This window comes from Ambystoma mexicanum, chromosome 4p, assembly GCF_040938575.1.
Source record: "Ambystoma mexicanum isolate Mex_15411 chromosome 4p, UKY_AmexF1_1, whole genome shotgun sequence".
Lineage (NCBI taxonomy): Eukaryota > Metazoa > Chordata > Amphibia > Caudata > Ambystomatidae > Ambystoma > Ambystoma mexicanum.
In genome coordinates this window covers 1,023,413,021-1,023,437,982 of record NC_090927.1, presented here as the reverse complement: position 1 = coordinate 1,023,437,982, position 24,962 = coordinate 1,023,413,021, and the positions used below count along the sequence as shown (strand labels likewise).

The following is a 24,962-nucleotide window of genomic DNA, read 5'->3' as shown; positions in this document are numbered from 1 at the left end:
CTGAAGTATCTGAAAAATCTCTGACAGGTACCTTGCCGCAGAATTCAGCGCTCTGGACAAGAGAACATGGACAATTTTTGGGGCTTTAGTCAAGTTGATCAGCAAAGGTAAAGGTGCATGCCTTGAAGAAGCAAAAGTATAGTCACTATCACCATCAGCTTTGTAAAGAATCTAGGGGCAGAGCTGAGGCGGAATGGCAAATCCTTGTCCTGAAAATGGTTGTTGTCGATTGAAAATAGCAGATCCACAGATATCATCTCATCACCTGGCTGTAAAGCTGAGTGGATAAGTGCCGACATTAACATCTTTAATTTTTCTTGAGGTACATAACATTTGAGGGAGGAAAGGTCAAATACCATTCAAAGGCCATCCTTTTTCTTTTGGGGATGGGTAAAAACCTAGAGTAAATCCCTGACCTCCCTCTCCGAGCTGGAAGCAAGCTTGTTGCTCTCATTTGAAGGACATTCTATATCTCTTTCCTCAGAGATTCTGATCCCACCTGTAAGGGGATGGAAGTGGTCAAAAACACTGACAACTCCCACAGGTTGAAGGAGATGGAATGTCAAGCCTCAAGGTGGTAATGGACGCAGCCTCCTATAGGAGACCTGTAGATATGTATGCTTGGGTCATTTGGAAGGTTTTTGTACAAGCGTCTGGGGTTGGCTGGGCAAAGTATCCCCTGGGGGAGGGGCAAGCCTGCATCTTTCTTGGAGCCCTGGGGGATTGGTCCTGCCTGTTTCGGCAATCAAAATATTCATAAAGGCCCCCTGAAATTTCCCCTGGAACGAGCAGCCTTTGAGAAGAAGCTGGACCCACTTTGGATTTGGGCTCAGTCAGAGAAGCCAAAGATTTAGCTGTTTGGGTGCTAGCCTTGTTCCTCATTATGTTCCTAATCAGTATCAAGAATAACTCCAAATATGCGGCTAAAAATCAACTGCTGTATTTAGCTTACATTGATTTTCGATCTGCCTTTGATTCAATTGATCGACAAATCATGTATCACAAACTGATTCGGTATAATTGCCCTCCTTCAATATTGTCCCTGATCATGAGGCTTCATTCCAACACTGCAATACAAGTTAGGCTAACCCTAGCAGGTAAACTGTCTGCGGTGCTTCATACGTATCGAGGTTTAAAACAAGGATGCATATTGGCATTATCCATTTTTAAGTTGTTCTTATTAGATTTGGGTGTGGTTTTGCAGACTGGTCAATTCGATCCCCCGAAGTTGGGAAATCATTCAATTTGTCATCTATTATATGCAGATGACCTCATACTAATATCACAAACACCCACTGGATTGCAATCCTTGCTTAACAAGTTGGAGTTGTATGCGTCGAGTAATAACTTGACCATCAACTTGCAAAAAACGCAGATAATGGTGTAGACCTCATGTAAAGACTAAAGTTAGAACATATAATTGGTATCTCCTAAAAGAAACCTTATTAAAAGTACATCATTACAAATATTTGGGCATACGTATTGTGGATTCTGTGTCAAACCAGTTCATCGAACTTGAAATGTGCAGTAAACTCCAAACCTTAATCTCACAAGCGAAAGTATTAAAAGTCAAATTTGGGAAATTCACTCTAACTCATATCATGCACTTTTACCAACAAAAGGTGATTCCGAGCTTAATGTATGGCATCGAGACCTTCTTGCCAAAGGACCACAGTTGGTGGCACCAGCTTGAATCACGCTTCTGGAAGCAAATACTTAACTTACCTAAATCTGTCCCAATGCCATTAATTCGGTATGAATTAGATTTACTATCACTTGAATCTCAAATTAAATGGAGAATGGCTGCCCTCCTAAGGAAATCTGTTTTAGGCTTATCCTCGCGTGGCATATTGGGAATTATGGCTAAACATCTTTTGGCGCGGAAACAGACATTTACTAGGTTGTGGTGTGATTACACACTGCATGCTTTAGCCGATGCATCAATTACTTTTGATCTATTATTGAGCAACCCCTTACGTGCTAATTCCAAATTGTACCAACATGACTGGATAGAGAATCGCAACTCCTGTCTTAAATATAAAGATTTTAACACCAACCCGTTCATACACAAGCGGTCTCGTACAATGGCAGATTATCTTATCAAATGTCCGTCTCCGCACTTGCGCAATCAATATCTAAGATTCCGGCTGAATTTATGGCCGACAAGAGAGATCATAGTTAGAAGGAGACTAATACCACAGGAATTAAGTTATTGTCGATTGTGTGCAAACAAAGCTGAAAAAGAAACGTTAGAGCATTGTATAATGGTTTGTCCTATGCTATCTAACTTCAGGAAAATGTATTTTAAGAAAGAATGGACACTTACTTACTGGAATATGGAAATGAGTGAGATATAGCAACAAATATTCAACAGTTCTAAATTAGCAGTTTGCATGGCCATTGTCCAATTCTTGGATGCCATTTTTCCTGGAAAGTAGAAGTGTCAACTATGCCATTCATCGAAATAATATGGTGTGATATTTTAATGATTCCCTTTTCTTTGGCTTCTTCCTTTGACTTGAAGTGTGAATTAATTTCTTTTATATTCTGTATAAACAATGTTCTATATTTCTTTCTTTTTTCTTGGATTATACTGGATTATATTAATTATTGAACTCCCGAATGACGTGACGCGTAGGCACTCTATTGTAAGAATTATACAGCTCTAAATGTTTCATCCACTTTTATACACATCTTGTCTCTCTTTCTAGTCTTCAGTTTACTGTTATCTAGTCTTTGATTTGAAGAAATGTAACATAATGTAATTATATATTTTGTAATATTTGAAAGGATGATTTTATTATCCAACCAAATTAAAAAAAAAATAACTCTACTCCGTCAAAAAGAAGGGCAAGGATGGGATCTTGAACATCTTGATGGAATTTGGTAGCCAGTAACAAGGCATGACTCCTCATAGAGGTCACTAAGACCACACCTCTAGGTACCATATCCAAGTGATGGTAGTTCGCTTCCAGCATGTCCTGTGCCATCTTGTCTTGATTTAACCAGGCCTAAGGGAAACCATGCCGGAAACCCTAATGGCATAAGAGTACCATAACTGCCCAGTTCTCACCAAAAGTGACTACTTCTATCTTAGCCTGAAGGAAATTGAGTGCCGAATTCTGATACATTTCGTGGCCCGCTTGTCCAATAAATGGTCATCATTCCTTAGAGGGGCCTGAGATGAGGAAGATATGTGAAATGGTGACTGCGTAATTGCGCTTTGAATATTGGCACTGTTTTAAATCTACCTGTGCTTTGAATCCAGCCCCCTTCTTTAATCTAGCTGCATTTTCAGTGAAGCCCGTTTTGAAACTAGCTGCGCTCTGAATTCTGCCACTGTTTTAAATCTAGCTGCGCCTTGAATCTTGCCTCCATCTTTAATCTAGCTGAATTTTGAGTGTTGCCACTGTTTTGAATCTTGCTGCCCCCTGAATATTGCCACTGCCTTGAATACAGCTAGACTCTGAACATTGCAACAATGTTAAACCTTGTTGCACTTTGAATCTTGCCACCACCTTTAATCTAGCTGCATTTTGAGCATAGCTACTGTTTTGGATCGAGCTGCACTTGGACTCCTGCCACTGTTTTAAATCTAGCTGTGCCATGAATCTTGCCTCCATCTTTAATCTAGCTGCATTTTCAGTGTTGCCACTGATTTCAATGTAGTTGTGCTTCGAATACTACCACCTTCTATAACCTAGCTACATTCGGAGTGTAGCCACTATCTGAATCCTGCCACTGTTTTGAATCTAGCTGCTTTGAGAAACCTGAAGGTGTCTCACCCGCTAGTGCCTGGGGATCTGTCATCCATGTGGCCAGGACACAGCCAACGCTTTTGGATCCAGTTCTTGGGGGTGGACCAGTGGGGGAGGATCACCTGGATGAGGGGTCTTCGGGGAGTGGAAGTGGGACACTGGAGGGTGAGGTGCGGTATCCCCTTCCTTGTAACACCTTTTTCCCATTCTACAAGGTAGGATACCGAGGAACTCAACCCCCCCTCCTACCCTTTCCCGACACAAACCGTTTTTCACTGACAGCTCATTGTGAGAGAAAACGGACTAACAACCGAGCCGTATACCTGACATGTCACAACACAAGGGTCAGGCAGAGTCAGCCAATTACGGATAATTACACACACCTGACTTCCATCACACTTGCCCACATGGATAAAAGACAGAGCACAGAAGTACACTCTGAGCAAGGCAAAACACACGAGGAAGCAGCAGTTCTCAGATGGCAATTTAATACGAGGAGAAAGACATCAAGACCAGAAAAGGTTACAAGGAGGGAATTACCCTTGGCCTTTTCAGAGGAAGAAACACGCTACTTTCACGAGCCCTTGTGAATAGGAAACATAAGACCCGGAATTAAAGCTGAAGAACGGTGCATTGTGTGTCGAAGGTATCTGGGGCTCTCCTGCATCAATAGCCAAGGCGTGAGGAGGGATTGCGGCCATGGTACTGTCCTTGGCTTCTACAACAAAGCCGATTCAGTAAGGTCAGCACAGCGGTGAGTCGGGGAGACTGATAGCAGACCGGTTTGTGTTAGAACCAAAGCTGCAAACGGCAACATTGTATGAAGAAATCTGCAAAGAACAGAGTGTAAGGCGCATGTGATAAGTGATGCGAATATAACTGAAACTCCAAGGAGTGACTGAACTTTTGAAACCAAGGTAGATGTCAAATACAGAGTGGTCCGGTGCCACATGGGTGCTCATTCAAAGGTCTTTGTTAGGTATCCTACTGAGATTGTAAAATTGTGAACTGTGAAATCGAAGTGGTCCTGCAACTTGTCAAGCTAAACCCTGTTCGAATCTGAAAGTCTTTGATAGCTAATACGAACTGGAATTCGTCCGAGTCCAGCAGATGAAGAATAATTGTAAAAAAGCGATCTGAGCCCGGGTGAACCTTGAGTCACCTGAAAAAAGATATTCTATAAGCATTGGAGAAGAGGATCTAAGCCCGGAAGAGGGGGATGCAAACTAAAGATCCAGGGTGAAGAGTGAATCATCCGACTTAAATATTTGTAAAGGAACTTTTTGTTGTTTTGGTACATCAGGCCCTCTGAATCAAGACACTTTGATACCCATAGGGCGACTGTGTTTTTAATTCGTTCTACTTCCAGAGGGGTCTCACCGGGGTTTAATCTGATGGACCTTAGTTTTTGTCAATAATAATTACTGGTATGGCCTACTCTTTTAAAGACTAATTCCTTGATGGATATGAAGGTAACTCCCAAGGTTAGATTAAGCAACTGATAGGTGGTTTGTAACTCGCCTTTTAGCAGCAGTCCCAAGCAGCAATTTTTTAGGTTTTCGCCCCATCCCAGTTTTTCAGCCAATCATTTGAAATTCAAAAAGACATTCCCAAAGTCTTCTCCTTCCTGGTTGGGTTGTAATATCCCTTGGGGTAATAGGGGTCTTGCTTGTAATTCGATTAATCTCGTCAGATCTTCTTGAATGAGAGCCTCGGCCTGAATCTGATGGGCAGCCAGTTGGACAACTGCTTCAATATCGTCATATTTTCAGAAGGGTTGAGGGTTCCCTCCTTCGGGCTTTCAGACTCAGAGAAGAAAAGAGTCTCAACCTCTTCAGAGAAGGTTTCAAAATCGTCTGACCCTTCCGAACTTGACTTCGATGAACGGCGGTTTGACACCAAAAACAAATGGTTAGTGAAAAGGTGGACTTAAGGTGCTAGGTCTAATAAATATATGGGAGGGTCTTATTTTCTAGACTATACGGTTGCACTGTTGTATTTGATAATGGGCTATCGGTAGGGTGTCTAATAGTACCTGGGTTTTGAAAAACAAATCCTGTTGGCTAACTGGGACTTGAAGTTGGGAGAATAAGGTCTCCTTAATAGTGGATATTCAATCAGAATCAAGGACTTCAATATCCTATTCTCTCCTTCTCGTGGGATTACAATGTCTGGGGCTGCTGTTGGCACTCTTGTTCAGAGGAGAATTACCCAGCATTTCGGTGCTGAACTGCCCCAGAGCAGGACAAAGACTGATAGGTTTTGGATATTTCTCCTCTGTGAAAGATAGTGAGCTAAAGAATCTGAGTAAGGCTCTTGTAACCAGGACTGATGTCTGGCACAGAGACTCCCAGGACCCCCCTTGTTAATTTGGGGTGACAATAACCAGCATGGGTTCTCAATTTTTACCAATTGAGTCAGTTCCTACTTCTGACATCATATGTAGGGAAGGCATAGTATCACAAGTATGACACTGACACAATGGATACAATTTGTAAAACCTTTACTGAAAATGTTGGGGAAGGAGAAACTCCTATGTTGCCCTATAACTAAGATGGGAGTAGTCTCGACCATCAAACGATAAACAAAACAGTCCTAGTGGAATCTGTCAAATCAAAATGGCCTATGCTTACAAAAACCTAATGGCTGCCCTAGCTCTTGTACGAAAAGTGTAAAAAGGAGAAATGTATGCAAAGGAAAAATCAGTGTTCAAAAGAATAAATGTAGGTGAACCAGCTCTTCTCCACACACTCCTTGTAGGCAGGATGACACACTCTGGCTCGGTTTCAGACACTCTAAGCAGTCCCAAATCGTGGAATGAGGCCCGCCTGGCCTTCCATGTTAAAGTCTCTTTCTTGACTTTAAAAATTGTATTCAAACGTAAAGTTTACAAAATGCAGGATCGTTGTGCAGGATGGCCCCTCCATCTCTGGAGAGTAGGTTGGGAAGAGGAGGCAGTTTGATGGCCGGGGCCACTGATAGGCAGAGTAGATCCGGGTACCATATCTGGCAGAGCCACGCTGAGGTGATGAATATCATCATGCAGTAGCATCACTTCATTGTGGTGATAACACGTAGCAGGAGACGAATCAGAGGAAAGGCATACAGGAATTGACCATCCCATCCGAATGAGAAGGCGGTCCCCCAAGCTCCCTAGCTGAGAAAACCTGCTGGCGAACTGCTTGCATTTGGAGTTCGCTGCCGTGGCAAACAGATCAATTTGGTGATAACCCCATTGGCGGGACAAAAGGGATACTTGGTCCTGCTGAATCTTCCTTTCATGGTCGGACCACAGTTCCCTGCTGAGGGCATCCGCTATGGTGGTCTTTATGCCTGCTAGGTGAAAAGGCACGAGGAACATGTTTTGAAGGCTCACCCAGTGCCATAGGGTTTGTGCCTCTAAAGCCAGAGCAGGGCATCAGGAACCCGCCCTGCTTCCTGATGTAGAACATTGTGGTGGTTATGTCTGTGAAGACCTTTCAGCAGAAGCAAGAACGACTTGAGGGCCCAGAACACAGCCCGATGTTCCAGCATATTGATGTGCAGATTCTTCTGCTCTGTCAGCCAAAGACCTCTGTTGTGGGACTGTCCAGTGTGGGCCCCCCATCCATCCAGCAAGGCATCTGTGGTGACTGTTGCCTGGAAGGAAGGAGTCCGGAATGGGGAATCCTGAGTTAGGTGCGAGTGCACTCCCCACCACCGAATGGACTCCCTGAATTCCAGGTTGAGCGTCAACTTGTCTGTCCAATTTCCTGTGGCTTGGTGCCACCTGTTGTCCAGAAACTCCTGGATAGGCCTCATTTGCAGACTACAGAATGGGACCAGGTGTATGCAGGATGACAACATGCACTGCAGCGATTTGATTGCTAGGATGGTTGCTGATTTGATGATGGACAGGCAATGCACCTTCCCTAGGATGGCCAGCACTCGGTTCTCTGAGGGAAAAGCTAAAGTCACCACTGTGTCAATATGGGACCCTGGAAACAGAACATCCTGTGATGGCATTATGCAGGATTTTGGATAACTGGTAGAGAATACGAGCTCTGTTCGTAGGCGTATGGTCTCCTATGTGTTGCGTTGCTAGGTTCCGAGAACGTCACCGGATGAGTCTGTCGTCCAAGTAAGGATTAACGTGTATGCCTTTGAGACGTAGATGCGCTGCTAGTGGGGCCAAGCACTTAGTGAATACCCTTGGTGCTGACTTCAGGCCAAAGGGTAGCGCTTTGTACTGATAGCGATGCCCAAGAACTACAAAGCGTAGGAATTGCTGATGTTTTGGGTGAATGGGGACATGAAAGTAGACATCTTCCAGATCGAGAGTTGTCGTGAAATCCCCTTCTTCCAGTTGGCCGAGCACTTGCTGCAACGTAACCATCCTGAACTTGTGGGATTTTAGGTATTTGTTGAGGCGTTGTAAGTCTATGATTATGATCAGAGGCCACCTCTCCCTCCTGAAAAAGGGCGAGAGCTTCTGTCCTCTTGTCATTGGGCAAGAAATCGAGGATCGGGCCCAGCTTGAACCATACCTCCCTATCATACCGGGCAAGGATGGTTATGGCGTTGGCGGCCTTGACGGTAGACGTTGCAGTGTATATGATGCGTTTCCCAAATGCATCCTGCTTTTTACCCTCTTGGTCTGGTGGGACCATGGACTTGGAGAATGGGTTTGCAGACTGTTTGCCGAGAGCACTGAATCCGGAGATGGCTGTGAACCAGATACATTTGGGGGCTAAGTCCGGTTCCCTGTACTTTTTCACAAGCCCGTCTCGCTTCGCCAGTTCAGAGCATATTTTATTTTTATCAAGGCTAGGCCCTCTTCCCATACCTCGTCCAGTAACATGACAGACAATATTGTCTTCCTGGATGATGCTTCTCTTTGGTAGAGGAGGCCTTCCTTCTTCTTTTCCTCTGGCACTAAATTAAAGAGGGTAGATGCCATCGCCATCTTGGAGTCGAATGACCCAACTTCATCTGGGGGTGAAGCTCTAGGGCTATCAATGGCACCTATTGGGTTCCCATCAGCAGGGGTGAAGTCATCAAACTCATCTGTGTCCGTTGTGCCAGTATCTTTGTCTGTTGCAGTATCAGTCTGCGGTGCGTCTCGTGGTGGTTTTTGGACAGGCGGTGGTGACAGTGGTTGTCTCGGGGTGGCCGAGCGAAGCCTGTGCAGAGGTCTTGGAGGGCTGTCCTTGGTGGCAGCCGCTGCTGTATCTCTGAGACCAAAGAACTGAGCACAGTGAAGATATCTTGGGACATATCTCTTGAGGCTTGAGGAGGAACCCTTGGGCCCACTGGAGGAGGACTAGCGCACACCTCACTGGGCTTGTGTGCCTTGCCGACCCTATGCCTACAGGGCTGTTGCCACGTGTGTCTAGGCATTCTTACAGTGCCCCTTCTTCAGAGCTAGTGTAGATAACCACAGGACCACTGGAGTTTTCTCTGTGAATTACCACCTGTTTTGGAAGGATATCCGCCGGTGGTCACAGGTCTTGTGGTCTAGCTGATTCCCTTAGAGCTGAAGATACGACTGTTGCCTTCACTGACTGGGTAGTGGTGTTCGACAAAGCAGTAGTGGTGACCGGAGTCACCAAAACCCTTGCTGAAGGCTTGGACAGCGGTTTCCTTTGCTAGTTGATGGGGTGGTCATCGGCGAGGTGGTCGATGGGATGACTGTCGACGGGGTGGCTGTAGATGGAACCATCCATGAAGATGTGCCCACTGCAGTCGATGACGGAGCAACCGTCGACGGGGGTCTAGTCAACAAAGTCGTGGCCGGAGGAGTCATAGATGAGGGCAGTTGTTCACATGGGCTTGTGCGAGGGCTTTGATGAGGATTCCTTACGGGAATGCTTCTTAGGTTTCTCCCGTGATGAAAGACCATGTTTGAAGGACCTTATCGAGAACATGCCAGCTACTGACAAGCTCACCATAGACTGACAAGGAGACGGGGAGCACGTGTGCCCTTCACTAGGACCCGCATTCGCAGCGTTTCTAGCAGGATCAACAGCATGGTGCTTGGCCTCACGGGTGCTCTGTTGGGGTGCATCCATGGTCGATCATGACCTTTTAGCTAAGGGAGAACGTTTTGGAGTATGGCGCGATCTAGGCTCTGCCTGAGTGTGCCCGGAGGTCACACCAGTAACCCTGTCCTCTTTCAACCACAGTACCAACCGTCGGTAGCGGTCCCTCTTGCTTTTGGCTGGGAAACTTCGGCAGATGTCGCATCGGGCCTCTTCATGATCGGGATGCAGACAATAGAGACACCTTGTGTGCTCGTCTTCCCCGTAGATGTTCATCAAGCCACACAGGAAGCAGAACCTGAACAGACTTCTCCTGCCTTCCTCCGAAATGGCGAGGCTCGAAGTAGGTCTCACTAGGCCTCTCCAAGTTGACACGAAGTGTAGACGTCGAACTTCACCAGAAACAGAGCCCCGTTACCGGCACTGACCAGGCATCAGCAGATTACAAACATTTTACAAAATTTGGGATATTTCTCATCCATAAACAACAAAATATTGAAATTACCTTGGAGAGCAAAACTCAAGGACTCCCTGCACCGAAACATGCAGTAAAAATCTGAAGATGGCCGCTCGGGGCAGGACTCAGGGAGACAATCGTCATTGGATGGGTGCAGTATGACCCGGTCTGCAATGATTGGATAACAAGACGAAAGGCAGTGTTCAAGCTTTTAAAGCAATGCTGCTTTCTTTTCTTACTGTGGATTCCCGGCATGACGACAGAGGAATATTCATGAGCATGCAAATCCATGCCAGACCCCATGCTGGAGAAGGGACTGAGGTGAGGCGCCTGTGGGCGGGTCCTCAGCGGGGCATTCCCACGCCGAGGTCGCACACCCACGCGATATACTAAATTTAAGGGGGAAGCTCAATTTTTCGCTGTCAAAGGTTCCGGTACTGTCCCCATGTTGGGGGACGCCCTCAAGGATGGAGGAAAGGGGACGGGACATTTCAGTAAGGGGTAGTAGAGTGGAGAGAGGGGTAATTGTAGTGTGAAGAGAGTTAGTAGTAGTTGTGTGGGAGAGAGTAGTAGTGGGGTTGAGCGTAGTGGTAGTAAGAATGGAAGACTGAGGTATAAAATAGGGAGGATAAGAGAGCGGAAAAAATCGAAGGGAGACAGTATGAAGTAAGAGGGAAAAAGAGGAGAGATGGTAGGGGGAGTCGGAGGGAGGAGATAAAGAGGAGAATAAGGTGAGAGACAGAAAGACATAGGGAGAGGAACAGGAGGGCATGGAAGTAAAAGACCAAGTGGGGCCTGTGTATCTGAAAGGCACCTATCATTGCAGACTATCTTTGTGGACCTTATGTTAGGGACCGCCTACATTGTTCCTAGAGAGAGTTAGAGGTTAAACTGCATTTACCTTTAGGCCATATCATTGACTCAAACAGTCTTTAGATAGTAGTGGTTGCCAATCTCTAGTGACAAGCCTGAGGTTGAGAGATGCATGGTTTATGAAGGGAATGACGATACTTAGGTTAGATAGAGATGGCTCTTAGAGAGCCACTTGAGAACAAATCAAATAAAAACCCTTGTACTGACTTTAAAAGCCAGAGTGTTCTTAAAGCTATCTTTGACAGTATGTATATTTTGAATTTGGTGATCATTGGTATTTATGTGTTTGTTGAGCACTGTACTGACTGTTGTGAAGACTGATGTATTACAGAAGTAAACATGCCTACAACTAAAAAAGGGCTACTTATTATTGGCCACTTACCCAGGACCCACAGGATATTCAATGATATTTTCTTTTTGTGCGGCCATGAGCACCTCTGAAACTTTGTACTGCACCTCTAAAAGTAGTAGAGTATCCAAATTGCAGCACAAAACGCTAAGTAACCTGTAGAAAAAGAAAAAATGAAATCACAGAACAAACCACTTGCACTTAATATAATGAACTGTAACAATAAAAAGCACATGACGGTGCAATAATAAATGAGGAAGTCGAGCACAACAAAGTTATTATGTACCATTTGCAGTTCACTGATATTAAAGAAACTCAAGCATTCAAAGCTAGCTTTAAAATCTTTAAAATAACCCTAGCACCAAAGGATTCAATAGACACCATGGCAGTCACTAGTTCCACCATATCACTGTATTAAAAGCCACACGTTTATCTGGCATCGCTTGTGTTCACTATGATCGCAATTCCCTAAAATACTACTGCCAAATAGCTAAAGAAACTCATTCATAAAGAAAACAAATCATTGGAGGGGGGAGGACAGAAAATAGTTGATGGGTGGGCACGCTGCATTTTTACAGTGCGCTTCATGGAGTGGACCTTGTCTAGGTCCAGTTATTAGATGGAGGGAGTAAGAAGAGAGCAAGAGCACAGTGAGGTTATGCTTTAAACATATATGTCTTTAGGTTCGGTGCACGTCAGGGGCCAAAGGGGTGTGGGCTTTTTGTTCCAGTGTTTAGGTCCTGTTGACAAAAATCAACAGCATCCTTTATCTCAATAGTTGAGTCCTTGGGACCTTCAGAAAGTTTAGGCAATCTGGCAAAATCTCCCCTCGGGTCTCCTGGTGCACAGCATACCTGCTTGTGGAACAGGGACGCTACACAGAGCTCTGGTATGTACAGTGGACAGGGTGCGGCAAGAGCACATTCATCCACACCGGCCATGCCAACGGCACAGGAGCGCGCATATCCAGCCTGTGAGGACAGGTTCTGTGACAAATTCCTCAGGCGTATGAGATCCCCGCAGATGGGCACCATTCTCAGGGACATCATGAAGGACATGCTTCCACCAGCTCCAGTGCCACCTCAGGCCCCAGTGCAGTGGCAGCAAGCCACCCCTATGGGTGCGGTGGAGTGTCCTCGTGCACTGTTATAGGTACCTGCACTGCCTAGCATTGTGGCGCTGCCGGCTACACCAGCCTCCCACCCTACTCCAATACCTCTGACTTCACCGCTCGTTGACCTGGCCCCTTCCAGTGCTCCGGACCAGACGGACATTGAGAAGGACGCCTCGTCATCGCCCAGGGCCTTCCATGACAGACTGGCAGAGTATCTAGGCATGCCACAGCCCCAAAAGGAACAGCCTGAGAGGGGGGTGGGGTATTAGCAGAGGCTCTCACAGCAAAATCGGCCTCCAGGTCAGACATTCGTTTCAGAAGGATGCTGAAAGCCTAGCAAAAAAAGGGTTGGACGAAACATCACTCAACACAACCCACCACAGGAGACTGGAGGCAAGGTACAGACAGGCTGAGGGGGATTCCCTGCTCCTGTAATTGCATCTGCAGTTAATCAGTAATATCAGCAGCGTCCTTGTATGCAAAGCCCCAGTCCTCCACATCGACCTCGGCCTTGTTGGACAAGGAGTAAAAGGTGCTAGAAGCATACGGGAAAAATATTTTTTCAAATGCTGCTCTCCACCTGCTACAGGCAAATGCAGACGCCATGTTAGCTACCACAAACCAGAGGCTATGGGGGGAGATCTCGGATTTCTTACCAGACATCTGCACAAACAGACCTCATTCAAGGCAGGGCTGGTCGTGGCCAAAATAGTGGTGCAAGATATTCTGGAATCCATTGTAGGACATATTGACACAGCTGGCAGAGCAATCTGCGTAGCTACAGATATGAAAAGAATAGCATGGCTTAGAGCCACAAAGTTCAACACGGATGTACAAGACCGTATCCTCGACCTGCCATTTGAGGGGGGGAGATCTCTTCCACTCATCGACAGACAAGGAACTAAACAAAAAGAAAAATAGTTCTGGCAAAGCAAGCGTCCAGGGAATTCAGACAGAGTCAAACCAAGCCTGACGGGGGAAGGCCCTTTGGCGGGTTCAGGGGCTTCCAGGATCGGAAGGTACAGCAACCAGACCGGTCCCCCGGCCATCACAAGTGCAAACATCAGCGCACTTCACACAAGGGTTTCTTTCAGTCCCCCTCCCAAGCACCAGTATCCGACCCAAAAAAGCAATGACGGCCCCATCAAGGTGCACAGTTCTCCAGTTGGGGGCAGGCTTGCTCTGCACACTCATTCCTGGTGGACTCTCTTTTCAGATCCCTGGATCCTTTCTGTGGTTTTGCACAGGTTTCCTTTCCCGGTCCCTACGGAACCTCCGTCGTCTCCTCCCCTCCCTCAAATCGGGTCACCAACACTCCTTGCAGAGATCCGTTCACTGGTACAAAGTACAGCAGTGGAGGTGGTTCCCCCTCTCGGGATGTCTCGGGAGGATAGCTCAGTAGGCAACATGCTCACCTGGGAAACAAGACGATACAGAGCACCACAGGTTCGATCCCTGGGTCCACGCTTAGAAACCTCTGGGTATTAAGCACGTTATAAATAACCTATCATATCATATCATATCTCAATGACGCTCAAGGTTCTACCTGCAGATTTTCGTGATACAGAAAAAGAATCAGGCTGACCTGCGAGTGGTTTCAGATTTGGCCTGCCTGAACTTAGCCTATGCCAGCACTGATAGCGGACTCTCTGTGTAGGGGAGACTGGACGTGCTCCGTAGACCTGAAGGATGCATACTTACATATCCCTATCTGGCAGCCCCACTGCTCGTTCCAGAGGTTCAGAGTGATGGGACTACATTTTCAGTACAAGTTACTGCCGTTCGGGCTCAACCCAGCCCTACGGGTGTTCACAAGTTTGATGAATGTGGTAGCGGCCTTACCACCATCTATATCCACATCTTGACAACAGGTTGGTCAGTGCGGAATCACCCTACAGGGTTTGGCAATCGGCCTACAGGCTTATGGAGACCCTACACAATCTGGGGTTTTCCATTAACCACAAGAAATCTAAACTGCAGCTGACTCAAACCTTAGTCTTCCTCGGGTTGATGGATTTTTCCCACAAATGAGAAGGTAGCAACCATCAAAGCGACTATGGGCCATTTCCTAAGCAGATCAAATACATCGGCCTGGTGTTACCAACACCTGCTGGGGGCATCATGTATCCTGGCGATTCCCTACACCAGGTTCAGGATGAGTCGGGCACAGCTGCACCTCATGGAACCAAATTCTGTGCTCCCCTGACACAGCAGTCTCCATCCCGGGAGATCTGGTACCAGAGCTGTTATGGTAGAGACAGGATACCAACCTCAGAGGGGGCAGACCTTTCAGGCAGACACCTTAGGAGTCTACTATCACTACAGATTCCTCTATGGAGGGATGAGGAGCCACCCTACACGCGCACAGTGTGCATGGACGAGGAAGGCACAGAAAACTCACATCAATTTCCGTGAATTGAAGGCCATTCAGCTGGCCCTCCATGCTATCCTGCCTTTAATAAGTGGTCAGGAGGTTTGCCTACATATCAACAGCTCCATGTGCATGTTATACATCAACAAGCAGGGGGAACCAGCTCGCCCTCCCCCCGTGCATGGCCACCATAGAGATCTGGGAGTGGGTCACTGCGCACCACATATGGCTGTCTGCAATTCATCTGTCGGGGGAGTCCAACCTGGAGACGGACAGGCTCAGCAGACTTGGGGTGGACAAATACGAGTAGCAGTCAGAGGAACAATTCCTAGCGGACATCTTCGGGAGATGGTGCCGACACAACATAGACCTGTTTGCCATGGAGCAGAACCGGAGATGTCAGCAGTATGCGTCCTGACAGGGTCAGGGGCAAGGCTCACTCAGGGACGCCCTACAACTCACTTCGGTGCGGGATGAGGGCATATTAATTTCCCCAACGGCGCCCATTCACAAAGTTTTCAGCAAAGTCAGAGAGTCCGCAACATGAGCTGATTCTAATTGCCCAGAGGTGGCCCGTGCAGCCCCGGTTTTCAGACCTCACACGGCTGGCAGTGCAGGGTCCAGTGAACCTACTGATTCACGATCAAAGGCTCCTCTCACAGAAGGGGGGGGGTGGTAGATCACCCTGCTCCCGAGAAGATGGCCCTCGCGGCCTGGATCCTGAGCACGTAACAATGCAATATCTCAGTCTGTCACAAGACAACCTGGAAATAATTCAAAAAGCTAGAAGCGAGTCCACCAGTAGGCAATACAAAAGCAAATGGACCAGACTTTGGCCCTTGGCGAACTACAAAGGGATAGACCCTCTGGCGTGCACGCTAGATCAGGTGCTATCTTTCTCAGTGCACTTGGCATGTTCAGGGGTACCGGTGGAGACATGCCGGACCTACCTGGCCGCAATAGGAACTTACAGAAATTCTGACCACAAGTCATTCTCTTCCTCTAACCCAGTAGTCAAAAGACATCGGATGTGCCTGAAAAGTCTATATCCTCCTACCAAAAGGCTGCATCCGGTGTAGGACCTCAATGTGGTGCTCGCGGAACTGGCGCATAGGCCCTTTGAGCCCATGGCATCGGTAGACATAAAGCTGGTCACGATCAAAACAGCCCTGCTGGTGGGTCTTAGTTCAGCTAGGAGAGTGAGCGAAATTCAGGCCATGATGGCCACAAACCAGTATACCATGTTCCATCGAAACAAGGTGGTGCTTTGCACAAAACCGACATTTCTTCCGAAGGTGGTCGCCTCATTCCACTTGAATTAAGAGGTTGTGTTGCCAACCATTTTTCCTAACCGAAAGGACAAAGTAGAGAGAGTGTTGCACTGTCTGGATGTTAGAAGAGTCCTGAAATTCTATCTAGACAGGACCAAAGGGTTTCGCAAGACAGATGCTTTATTCGTCACCATCGGCGGCTCTAAGCCAGTGCACCAAGCCTCTAAGGACTCCATAGCCAGGTGGATGATTGCAGCCATTCAGGAGGCCTATAAGTCTCAGCAGAAAGAAGTTCCACAAAACATGCATGCTCATGCAGCTAGGGCCAAAGTGATGGCGGTCACCGTGCAGAGGAATGTGCCATGGCAAACCATTAGCAGAGCAGCTACGTGGGCCACTCGTCTGCCTCCTGCAAGCATTACTGCCTGGATAGCAGCGCAAGATCTGATGCAGCATTTGGGAAAGCGGTCCCGAGGAACCTGTTTTCTTAAGATCCAAAGCATCGCACCTCCCTTGGGCATCATTCAATGGTAATAGTCCGTGCAGTTTCGAGGAAAGGGGACGGGACAGAGAAATTATAAGTTACTCACCGTAGTGACTAACACACTCCTAGTCCATAGCCCCTTTCCTCCATACGTCCCTCCATCCTTCCCCCATTAATAAGATACGTAGTGTAAGGAACTCATGGTGGCAACAGTAAAGACAGAAACAAGTGATCACAGTTAGGAAGTACTTTCAGGATCTGGAAAGCATGTGTAGGGGGTTCCTGTGGCAAGACGGGAGGAACAGGGTGCCCTTGAGCATGCTGCAAAGGCCATATGCACAGTGGGGATTAAATATACCCAACTTTGAGCTGTACTTCCTGGCGTGCCAGCTGCCATATGTGGTACAATGGATGGCAGACGATGTAACGGTGCTGTTACAACCAGCTATAAAAGGGAGGTACATGAGGGACCACTTCTGGATTCCTGCCAGGGAACAAGCTGGTAATCCTTATTTGGTGGAGTTGGGCATTCAAATTTGGAGTAGGACTTGCAGAGTTATGGGGCTAGTGGACCCGCTCTCACCACAAATACCGATAGCGGCTATCCTGAAAGGGAAACCAGGCAGTAGGGCAGTTGTAAAGGCACGATGGGCAGTGGTCGAAGTGTACGAAAAGAAGTAGTGGAGCTATGTTCCCTGCTGGCCTGCACCCACTCCCCACAACCCCCATTGCCACGACCCCACCCACACACAATACACCGCCCAAACACGTGCACCTGCTGTTTAAGGGAACGTTCAGTGCAGTGCACTGAAAGTGAAGGTTTCAACTTCTTCCTACACTTTTATTTTAAAACGAAACCATTCCGGAACTGGTTCTTTTTGAAATAAAAGTATAGGAACGGTAAACCATAATTTAAATAAGTAGAGGAGCACCGCTCCCGACTGCTCCCGCTCACTTCGACCACTGACGATGGGAAATGGGTGGAGTAGCCACAGTGGGAGATCTGTGGAAGGAGGGAGGGTGGAAGACGTTTGGGGAATTACAAGAAGCCACAGGTTTACATGCAGGCCAGTTCCTGCTACACAACACGTTAATGGAAACATTGCGAGAAAGATGGCCGAACAACACAGAGGAGGCTATAGCTAATGAGGACATTGAATTGTTGCTTACTGTGGTGGAGGGTGAACACACTATTTCTAGAATTGAAAAGATATTGCTAGATCAAACCTTGCGACCGGAACTGAAGTGTAAAGAGAAATGGGAAAGGGAACTGGGGAGGACTGTAGGGGATAGAGAATGTTAAAAGGTAATATTGTACCACAAGAAGGTCTCTAGGAACGCCAGGCTGCAATTAATACAACTGTAAATCACACACCTCACGCCTGCTGTAATTGCAACATTTAAAGGTGTGACCAGACAAGAATGTCCTAGATGCAGGGCGGAAAATGCTGGGCTTATACACATGTTTTGGGGATGCCCTATGGTGCAGGAATTCTTGAAAGGGATTACACATAAAGCAGCCCAGGGCGGTATAGAGCTAGACATCCAGACACCGGAGGCTTGCATACTAGGTTGCTACAAGAGAAATGTGAAAGATAAACCGTTGAAGAAACTCAAAGATTTGAAGTATATAGTGCATAGCCATGAGGTGGAAAGATACTAAAGAACCGAGCATAACTGGATGGTGGAGGGAGTTGGAGAAATGGACTAGAGCGGAAACAAGGGCATGGGAGAAGGCATTAAAGGAACACAAAGATGAAGTGAGCATGGACATCCAACATTGGATAGCATTTACTGTAGCATTGTTTGCAAGCGAGAGAGGCAGGGAGGCAGTGGAACCGGGGAGGGCAATGCAACACGAAAGATATTCATAATCAGATAGGTCATATAGGCTAGGCTGGGGGGGGGGGTGGTAGAGTTCGATGTAGTTGATGAACATTTAAGACGTTATACACGCTGAATAATGGTATGTAGTTGTTGTTTGTTGTTTACAAAAATGCAATTGAAATTATTTAAAACATTTTTTTTAAAGTGATCACACTTCAAGGGTGTTTATTAAACTGTATAAATGGGGGATAACATGCCTAATCTAAATCTAAAATGGGAGGCAAGCTACATCCAACAAATAATAATGAGGGAGTCCTAGTGGTGTCTTGTCAAATAAAAAGGGCCTACACTAAAAATAACTATTGTCAATCCTTACAGCTAAGTTACAAAATAGTGTGGGATGATAGAGAGAAAATGCTGTGTTCTAGAAAGTGAACACTCCTGTGCTGAGCTCTGTGTATAGTTCGCTTGGAATCTATCTGTTTCCGCAAGGTCACAGGTTTGAAGAGGTAAGCCCAATGCCTCTTGACAAGGAAGTTTATCAAAAAGCCCTGGTTACTTTGCAAAGAAAGTATTCTGACGCTTGTATTTGAAAGGATCTCACGCTTTTCTGCTGCGTTTATTACATGTATGTTTTTATTTGTATTGGGACATAGTTTAGACACATTGAGCCTCATTACGACCCTGGAGGTAACCATGCCGCTTTTTGTGGCATGGCTACCCTCATTCCGGGTACCGGGTCCAGGTTCCCTGAATGGGGAAATACCAGGCCATTCCGACCCTGGAGGGCCCCGTATTTACCCATTCAAGGAACCCGGACCCGGTACATCCTCATTCCCATTTCCGTTAATGACGGGCCTGTTGTTAGCATCTTGGTCTGCTCGCAGGACCCGCTAAGGACGCCTGGTTCGTCGACGAACGAAGCGAGCAGTACACAGGCAGCAGTCTCACAATTCTGAATGCAAATTAGATTACTTCCTAGCCACTGGCTTATATGAACCACAGGGAACCTGGCCCTAAGAACCATTTTCTCATGCCTTGATAAAGACCCTAAGGGGTTGAAACACGTGTCGGCTGACCTTCACCTAATAGACAATGGGCCTCATTACAACTCTGGCGGTAGCCATGCCGTTAAAAAGTTGCATTTTTTCCGGCACCCGCGAATGGGCAAGAACCGGGTCATGCCGAGCTCGACAGACCGGTAATTGACCATTTGCGTGTCCCGGAAACAAGGGCCTCCCGATCCCCATTCTGCTCCATAGGGCTGAATGGGGATGGGGATGTCGGATGTACCGGCACATTCAGAGTTGTGCCGGTGCATCCAACGTGCTCTGCTCGCGGGTGCCGTTACACCCACCAGGAAAAACTTGGCGGTTGAGACGGCACCCACGAGCAGAGCTCCTAGTATGGCGGTCCGGAAACTACGGTACCGCCATGCTTACCGGTACGGTAGTTCCCGGACCGCCATGCTTGTAATGAGGCCCAATGCGTCTAAACTATGTCCAATACAAATAAAAACACACATGTAATAAACGCAGCAGAAAAGCATGAGATCCTTTCAAATACAAGGGTCAGAATACTTTCTTTGCAAGGTAACAAGGACTTTTTGATAAACTAGTGTGGGCGGATGTTCACCAGAAAAGAAAGAAGTGTTCACAGGGTCACTACCTCTGCAGATTTCCATGGACATCTCATCCGTCTACTCTGCAACAACATCAATAAAACCTCTAAAACTCTACTTCTAAGCGACCTGAACCTAGGCTTCAATGATTCTAAGGGTAAATCCGCCACCTCACTAGCCAAAGAGCTTAATGACCTAGGATATATTCAAAAATTCTTAAGCCCCACCCATTCCAAAGGTCGCACCCTTGATTGGATTGCAGATCACAATTGTGCCTCTACCATAACATCCAATCTTGCCTACCCCTGGACCGACCACAATTGCATTCAATTCTCCATCCCTACTACCCCTACCAACAAAACCCTAACACACGCCCCCCCCCTCCACCTGCACAAGTAAGAAGCTCTAAGAAACTTAACTCGGATAACTTCAGACCGTACCTTGACATCCCCTGCCTATCACCCCACTTCTCGCAGGACCCCAATATTCTAGCAGATATTTTTAAAGACACACTCACCAATGCAGTAAATGCCATACCTCCACTCGAAAGCAAGAAAGAAAAAAAGTCCTTACAGAGCAACTCCTGGTTCACAGAAGAGCTTAAGGCTCTTTGCTTGAACAAACAACAGGCCCTAAAAAATTGTCAAGCCAATCACGATGACTCTGCCAAAGAAAGCTTAAATCGGACGGCGCGTCTGTATAAACAGGCCATCATCACAGCCAAATCTAACTCACTCAACAATCGAATATCCAATGCCAAAAGCCAAACCAAGGAAATGTTCACAATCTTTAATGAACTCATCACACCGCCTACCAGCCCAGACGAGATCATTAAAGACGAAACTTGATGCGCAAGCATACAATCAGCAATGCTCAGTAAAATAGTCCTCCTCCAAAAAAAAAATACAAGACCATTACAAGACACTACCAAGCCAGCACCTGCCTTGTCAAACTCCTTCTCAGCAAAAGGATCCCTACCTCCCCCAATTCTCCTTTAGGGATATCACAGAATCTGAAGTTATGGACCTCCTCAAATATCTCAACCCATCCCTCTGCAAAGGCGACATATGCCCACCTAAGATCATCAAGAATTGTGCGGAGGCCCTTGCCCCTCTTCTAACGGCATTTATTAATTCTTCTTTTAAAACAGGCATCGTTCCTGACAGCCTCAAAGAAGCTTGGGTACGCCCTCTCCTGAAAAAACCTACACTAGACCCAGCCCAGCCAAACAATTATCGGCCCATAACCACCGTCCCTTTCCTTCTTAAAATTCTAGACAAGGCTGCCCATAGCCAGATTCAACTCTACCAGGAAACAAATTCTACCCTAGGTAAAAGACAATCTGAATCCCGCAAAGGGCACAGCACGAAAACTGCCCTCTTAGACTTAAAAAACAAATCACTCCTTCTCCTCCTAGACCTCTCGGCAGCCTTTGATCTTGTAGATCACAAGACTCTTACCGCCCACCTCACACAAGCAGACCACTTCTCCAAACAAGCAGTCTCGTGGATTACCTCCTTCCTCGAGGGTAGAGCAATGAAAATATTCTCAAATATTGCGAATGCGGCCCCCACCACTATCCACTATGGAGTCCCGCAAGGCTCATGCACAGACCCTACTTTGTATAACCAATCACGAAGCCTCTCTTCGATATGCTTGATTCACATGGAATAGCTTATACAGACTACGCTGACGACACCCAAGTACTCCTACCACTATCCGGATCCCATGATCAAGATGCCAAGGGTCTACTCCAAATCTACGCCACAATCGAAGTCTGGATGGAGACAAATGGCCTATGCCACAATGGGGACAAGACAGAGATCCTCATCCTCGGCCAAAAAGCCACGCTAGCCAAACTAGACCCCCCTCTACACCAACTTTAACATTGATAATTCCATCATTCCCGTTTCCTCGTCCGTAAAGACTCTAGGTGTCCACACTGATGCTACCTTAACAATGAATAGGCAAGTCAATGGTATTGCCTCTGCATGCACGCTCAGCACAAAGCTCATTAATGCTATAAAACCTTATCTCACCAAAACTAATTGTATCTCGATAGCCAGAGCAACCATAAGCACCAAGCTAGACTACTGCAATGCCCTCTTAGCAGGTACCTCCAAGAAAAACCTAAATAGACTCCAAATCACCCAAAACAATGCCCTAAGAGCAGCCTTGAGCATCCCCAGAAGGAACCACATCACACAAGCCAGACAGGCAGCTCATTGGCTCCCTGTCAAAGACTGTATTACTTTTAAAATTCTCACCATCACACACAAACGCCTTAACTTCACTGCCCTGTCATATCTATCAGAAACCTTATCCAGAACCACTTCCTCTCTACCGACAAGAACTCGCTACACCAATCAACTCATCACCCCCCACATCAACAGGGCTATAGCAGGCAGGATAGGCTTCCCTTACATTGCACCCAAACTATGGAACTCGCTCCCTAATACCCTCAGAGCTGAAACCTCCCTCCTTGCCTTTCATAAAAATGTAAAATTTCCCTTTTTAACTGACACCTAGCCTTTACATTGCTTACCTCTTGCCTCCCTATGTTTCCCACCACCGCCCTGACTGTAAATGTAACTGTGTAAACCTTTAAAATGTATTGAAAATTATCAAATGTAAAACATTGTATAATACTCTGTCATGTAACTAAGTTTTGACAACTCTCTGTAACTAGCGCCACGATGCCTACGGGCTGTTGCACGCTTTACAAATACGAATAAATAAATAAAAATGATAAGTAAGGATGGTATAGCTGGGGTCTCCCTTCCCCATGTTTTTTAGCACGGATCAAGGCGGGACTCCTGAGCACAACACACAACTGGACTTCTCCAGCACAGGTTTACAGTTCTTTTCAGCAATATCAGGTCCTTCTGTGGCCAAGTCTCTTTCATACAAAGTCTCTTGTCTGTGAGGGCCGGATGTGTCAAAAATAAAAAAACAAAAGTTCCTTTCCATAATTTCTTAGGTTGGGTGATGACACTTCACCCCTTGGTCCCCCTCGACCAGGCTACGATCCTTCTTTAATGTTAGCCTCCCTCTGTCGGGTTCACTATGGGAAGATGCACAGTTCACTTTTCTTTATAAAAATGCGGGATTCACTTCCCGTAGCTTTCCTCTTGATTACGTGTTAAAGACTTTCGATTGTACAAGGGGTTTTACTCGATCCTTGTATGACCACTTTGACCTCTTACGTCGGGCTCTCCTAGGGCTTCCTAGCATCTGTAGTTTCAACAAAAGGGGACCAGCCAGAATCTTTCGCATGAGCGCCCACATGGCGCCGGACCACTCTGCAGCTGGTCTTTCCATGGGCTTTCGTAAAATGTCAGTAACACACAAGTTCTTTGTTCACAAGTTCCTTCAATTCATATCATGTTGCCATTTGCAACATTTGCTCAACACAGTTCGGTTTACTATCGGTTCTCCATCCGACTCAGAACTTCTTGGCGTTTCTTATCTTGGGAGTCAAGGATGGAACCACGGTGGCAAGCGCGTCTTCCCGCCCTGGTTATCAGTGTGGGAGGGCCATGTGCACCGTTGATATCTGCACACTTCAGCTGTAGGTCCCGGTCTTATGAATCCTTTCACAGAGGCTTCGCTGGCCTTGGTCGAAAAGCGCATGGGCAGTTCCTTCCGTGTCATCCTTTCAGGTCTCGATGCCTTTCTTGTCCGTTTGAACTGTCGTCCTGGAATAGCTGCGTCCTTGTGCATTTTGCCTTGCTCAAAGTGTGCTCTCATGTTCTGCCTTTATCCCTGTGGGGAAGGGAAAGGGCCATCAGGTGTGTGTAGTTATTGTCAATTGACTGACTCTGCCTGACAATTGTGTTAGGACATGTCAGGTAAACGGCTCTGGTTTTAGTCTGTTGTCTTGCATGGTGTAAGAAAGTCAGAAAAGGGGGCAGGTTAGAGCTTCTAAATAACCTATGGGGTAGCATGGGGAAAAGGTGTTCTAAGGAAGGGGTACCGCGTTTCACCTGTCGGCGTCCCACTTCTTCTCCCTGAAAAGCCCCCCCCCCAGGAGATCCTCCTCCACTGGTCCACCCCCAAGAAGTGGATCCAACAGCGATGACCGTGTCCTGGCTATCTGGATGACAGATTTTCTTGAGTTCAAACAAGAAGATCTTGAAAATAGGGCTCGGCGAAACAACCCCCGAATTCGAGGGATTCCATCCTCCGTTCTGGACAAGGACCTGACAGAATATGTGGGGGACTTTTTTCAATCCCTGTTCCCACAACTGGACAAACTCCAACTCCTTCTGGATCGCACCCACAGGTTGCGCCCACGTCGGGGGGTGGACTCAGACCTCCCTCCTGATGTTATAACTAGAGTACATTTCTTCACCACAAAGGAAGCAATTTCAGCAATCAGCCGCTCACAGGACGAGCTCTCCTTCCAGGGTTCACCTCTCCAGATCTATCAAGATCTCTCTCTACTTACCCTTAAGAAGAGGAAATCTCTCCGACCTCTGACTCTCTTTCTTCAGGAGCACCAGATTCGATACAGATGGCTATTCCCGACTGCCCTACAGTGTTCATACAACGGCACTATACGCAGAATTAGCCACCTTGAGGATGATAACAAAATCATGGACCCTTCCTCGCCCAAAGAGGGCACATCGCCAAGATCTGAGGACACTACAGACCCGGGAACTGCTTCCCTCCCAAGACCTAGGCGGTCCTCCTGGTCAAAGGTCCCACGGAGCAGCAGAAGGAGGTAGCAGAGTGCAGGACCGTAACCTGCGGAGCCTCGCTCTGCGTTCTCGTCGACTTCCAGCGCCGCCGCAGAGAAACTTCACCAACCTTGA

At 46.9% G+C, this 24,962-nt stretch overlaps 1 protein-coding gene across 3 annotated transcripts in view; it reads right to left on the bottom strand.

The window, feature by feature from the left end:
• TBC1D32 (TBC1 domain family member 32) overlaps positions 1–24,962 on the bottom strand; it is a 2,506,374-nt gene that overhangs the window by 670,122 nt on the left and 1,811,290 nt on the right. For all 3 annotated transcript variants that reach the window (XM_069606604.1, XM_069606605.1, XM_069606606.1), the window contains one exon: positions 11,491–11,613. In XM_069606604.1, coding sequence (XP_069462705.1) covers positions 11,491–11,613 — 123 coding nt within the window. The remainder of the gene's footprint in view (positions 1–11,490; positions 11,614–24,962) is intronic.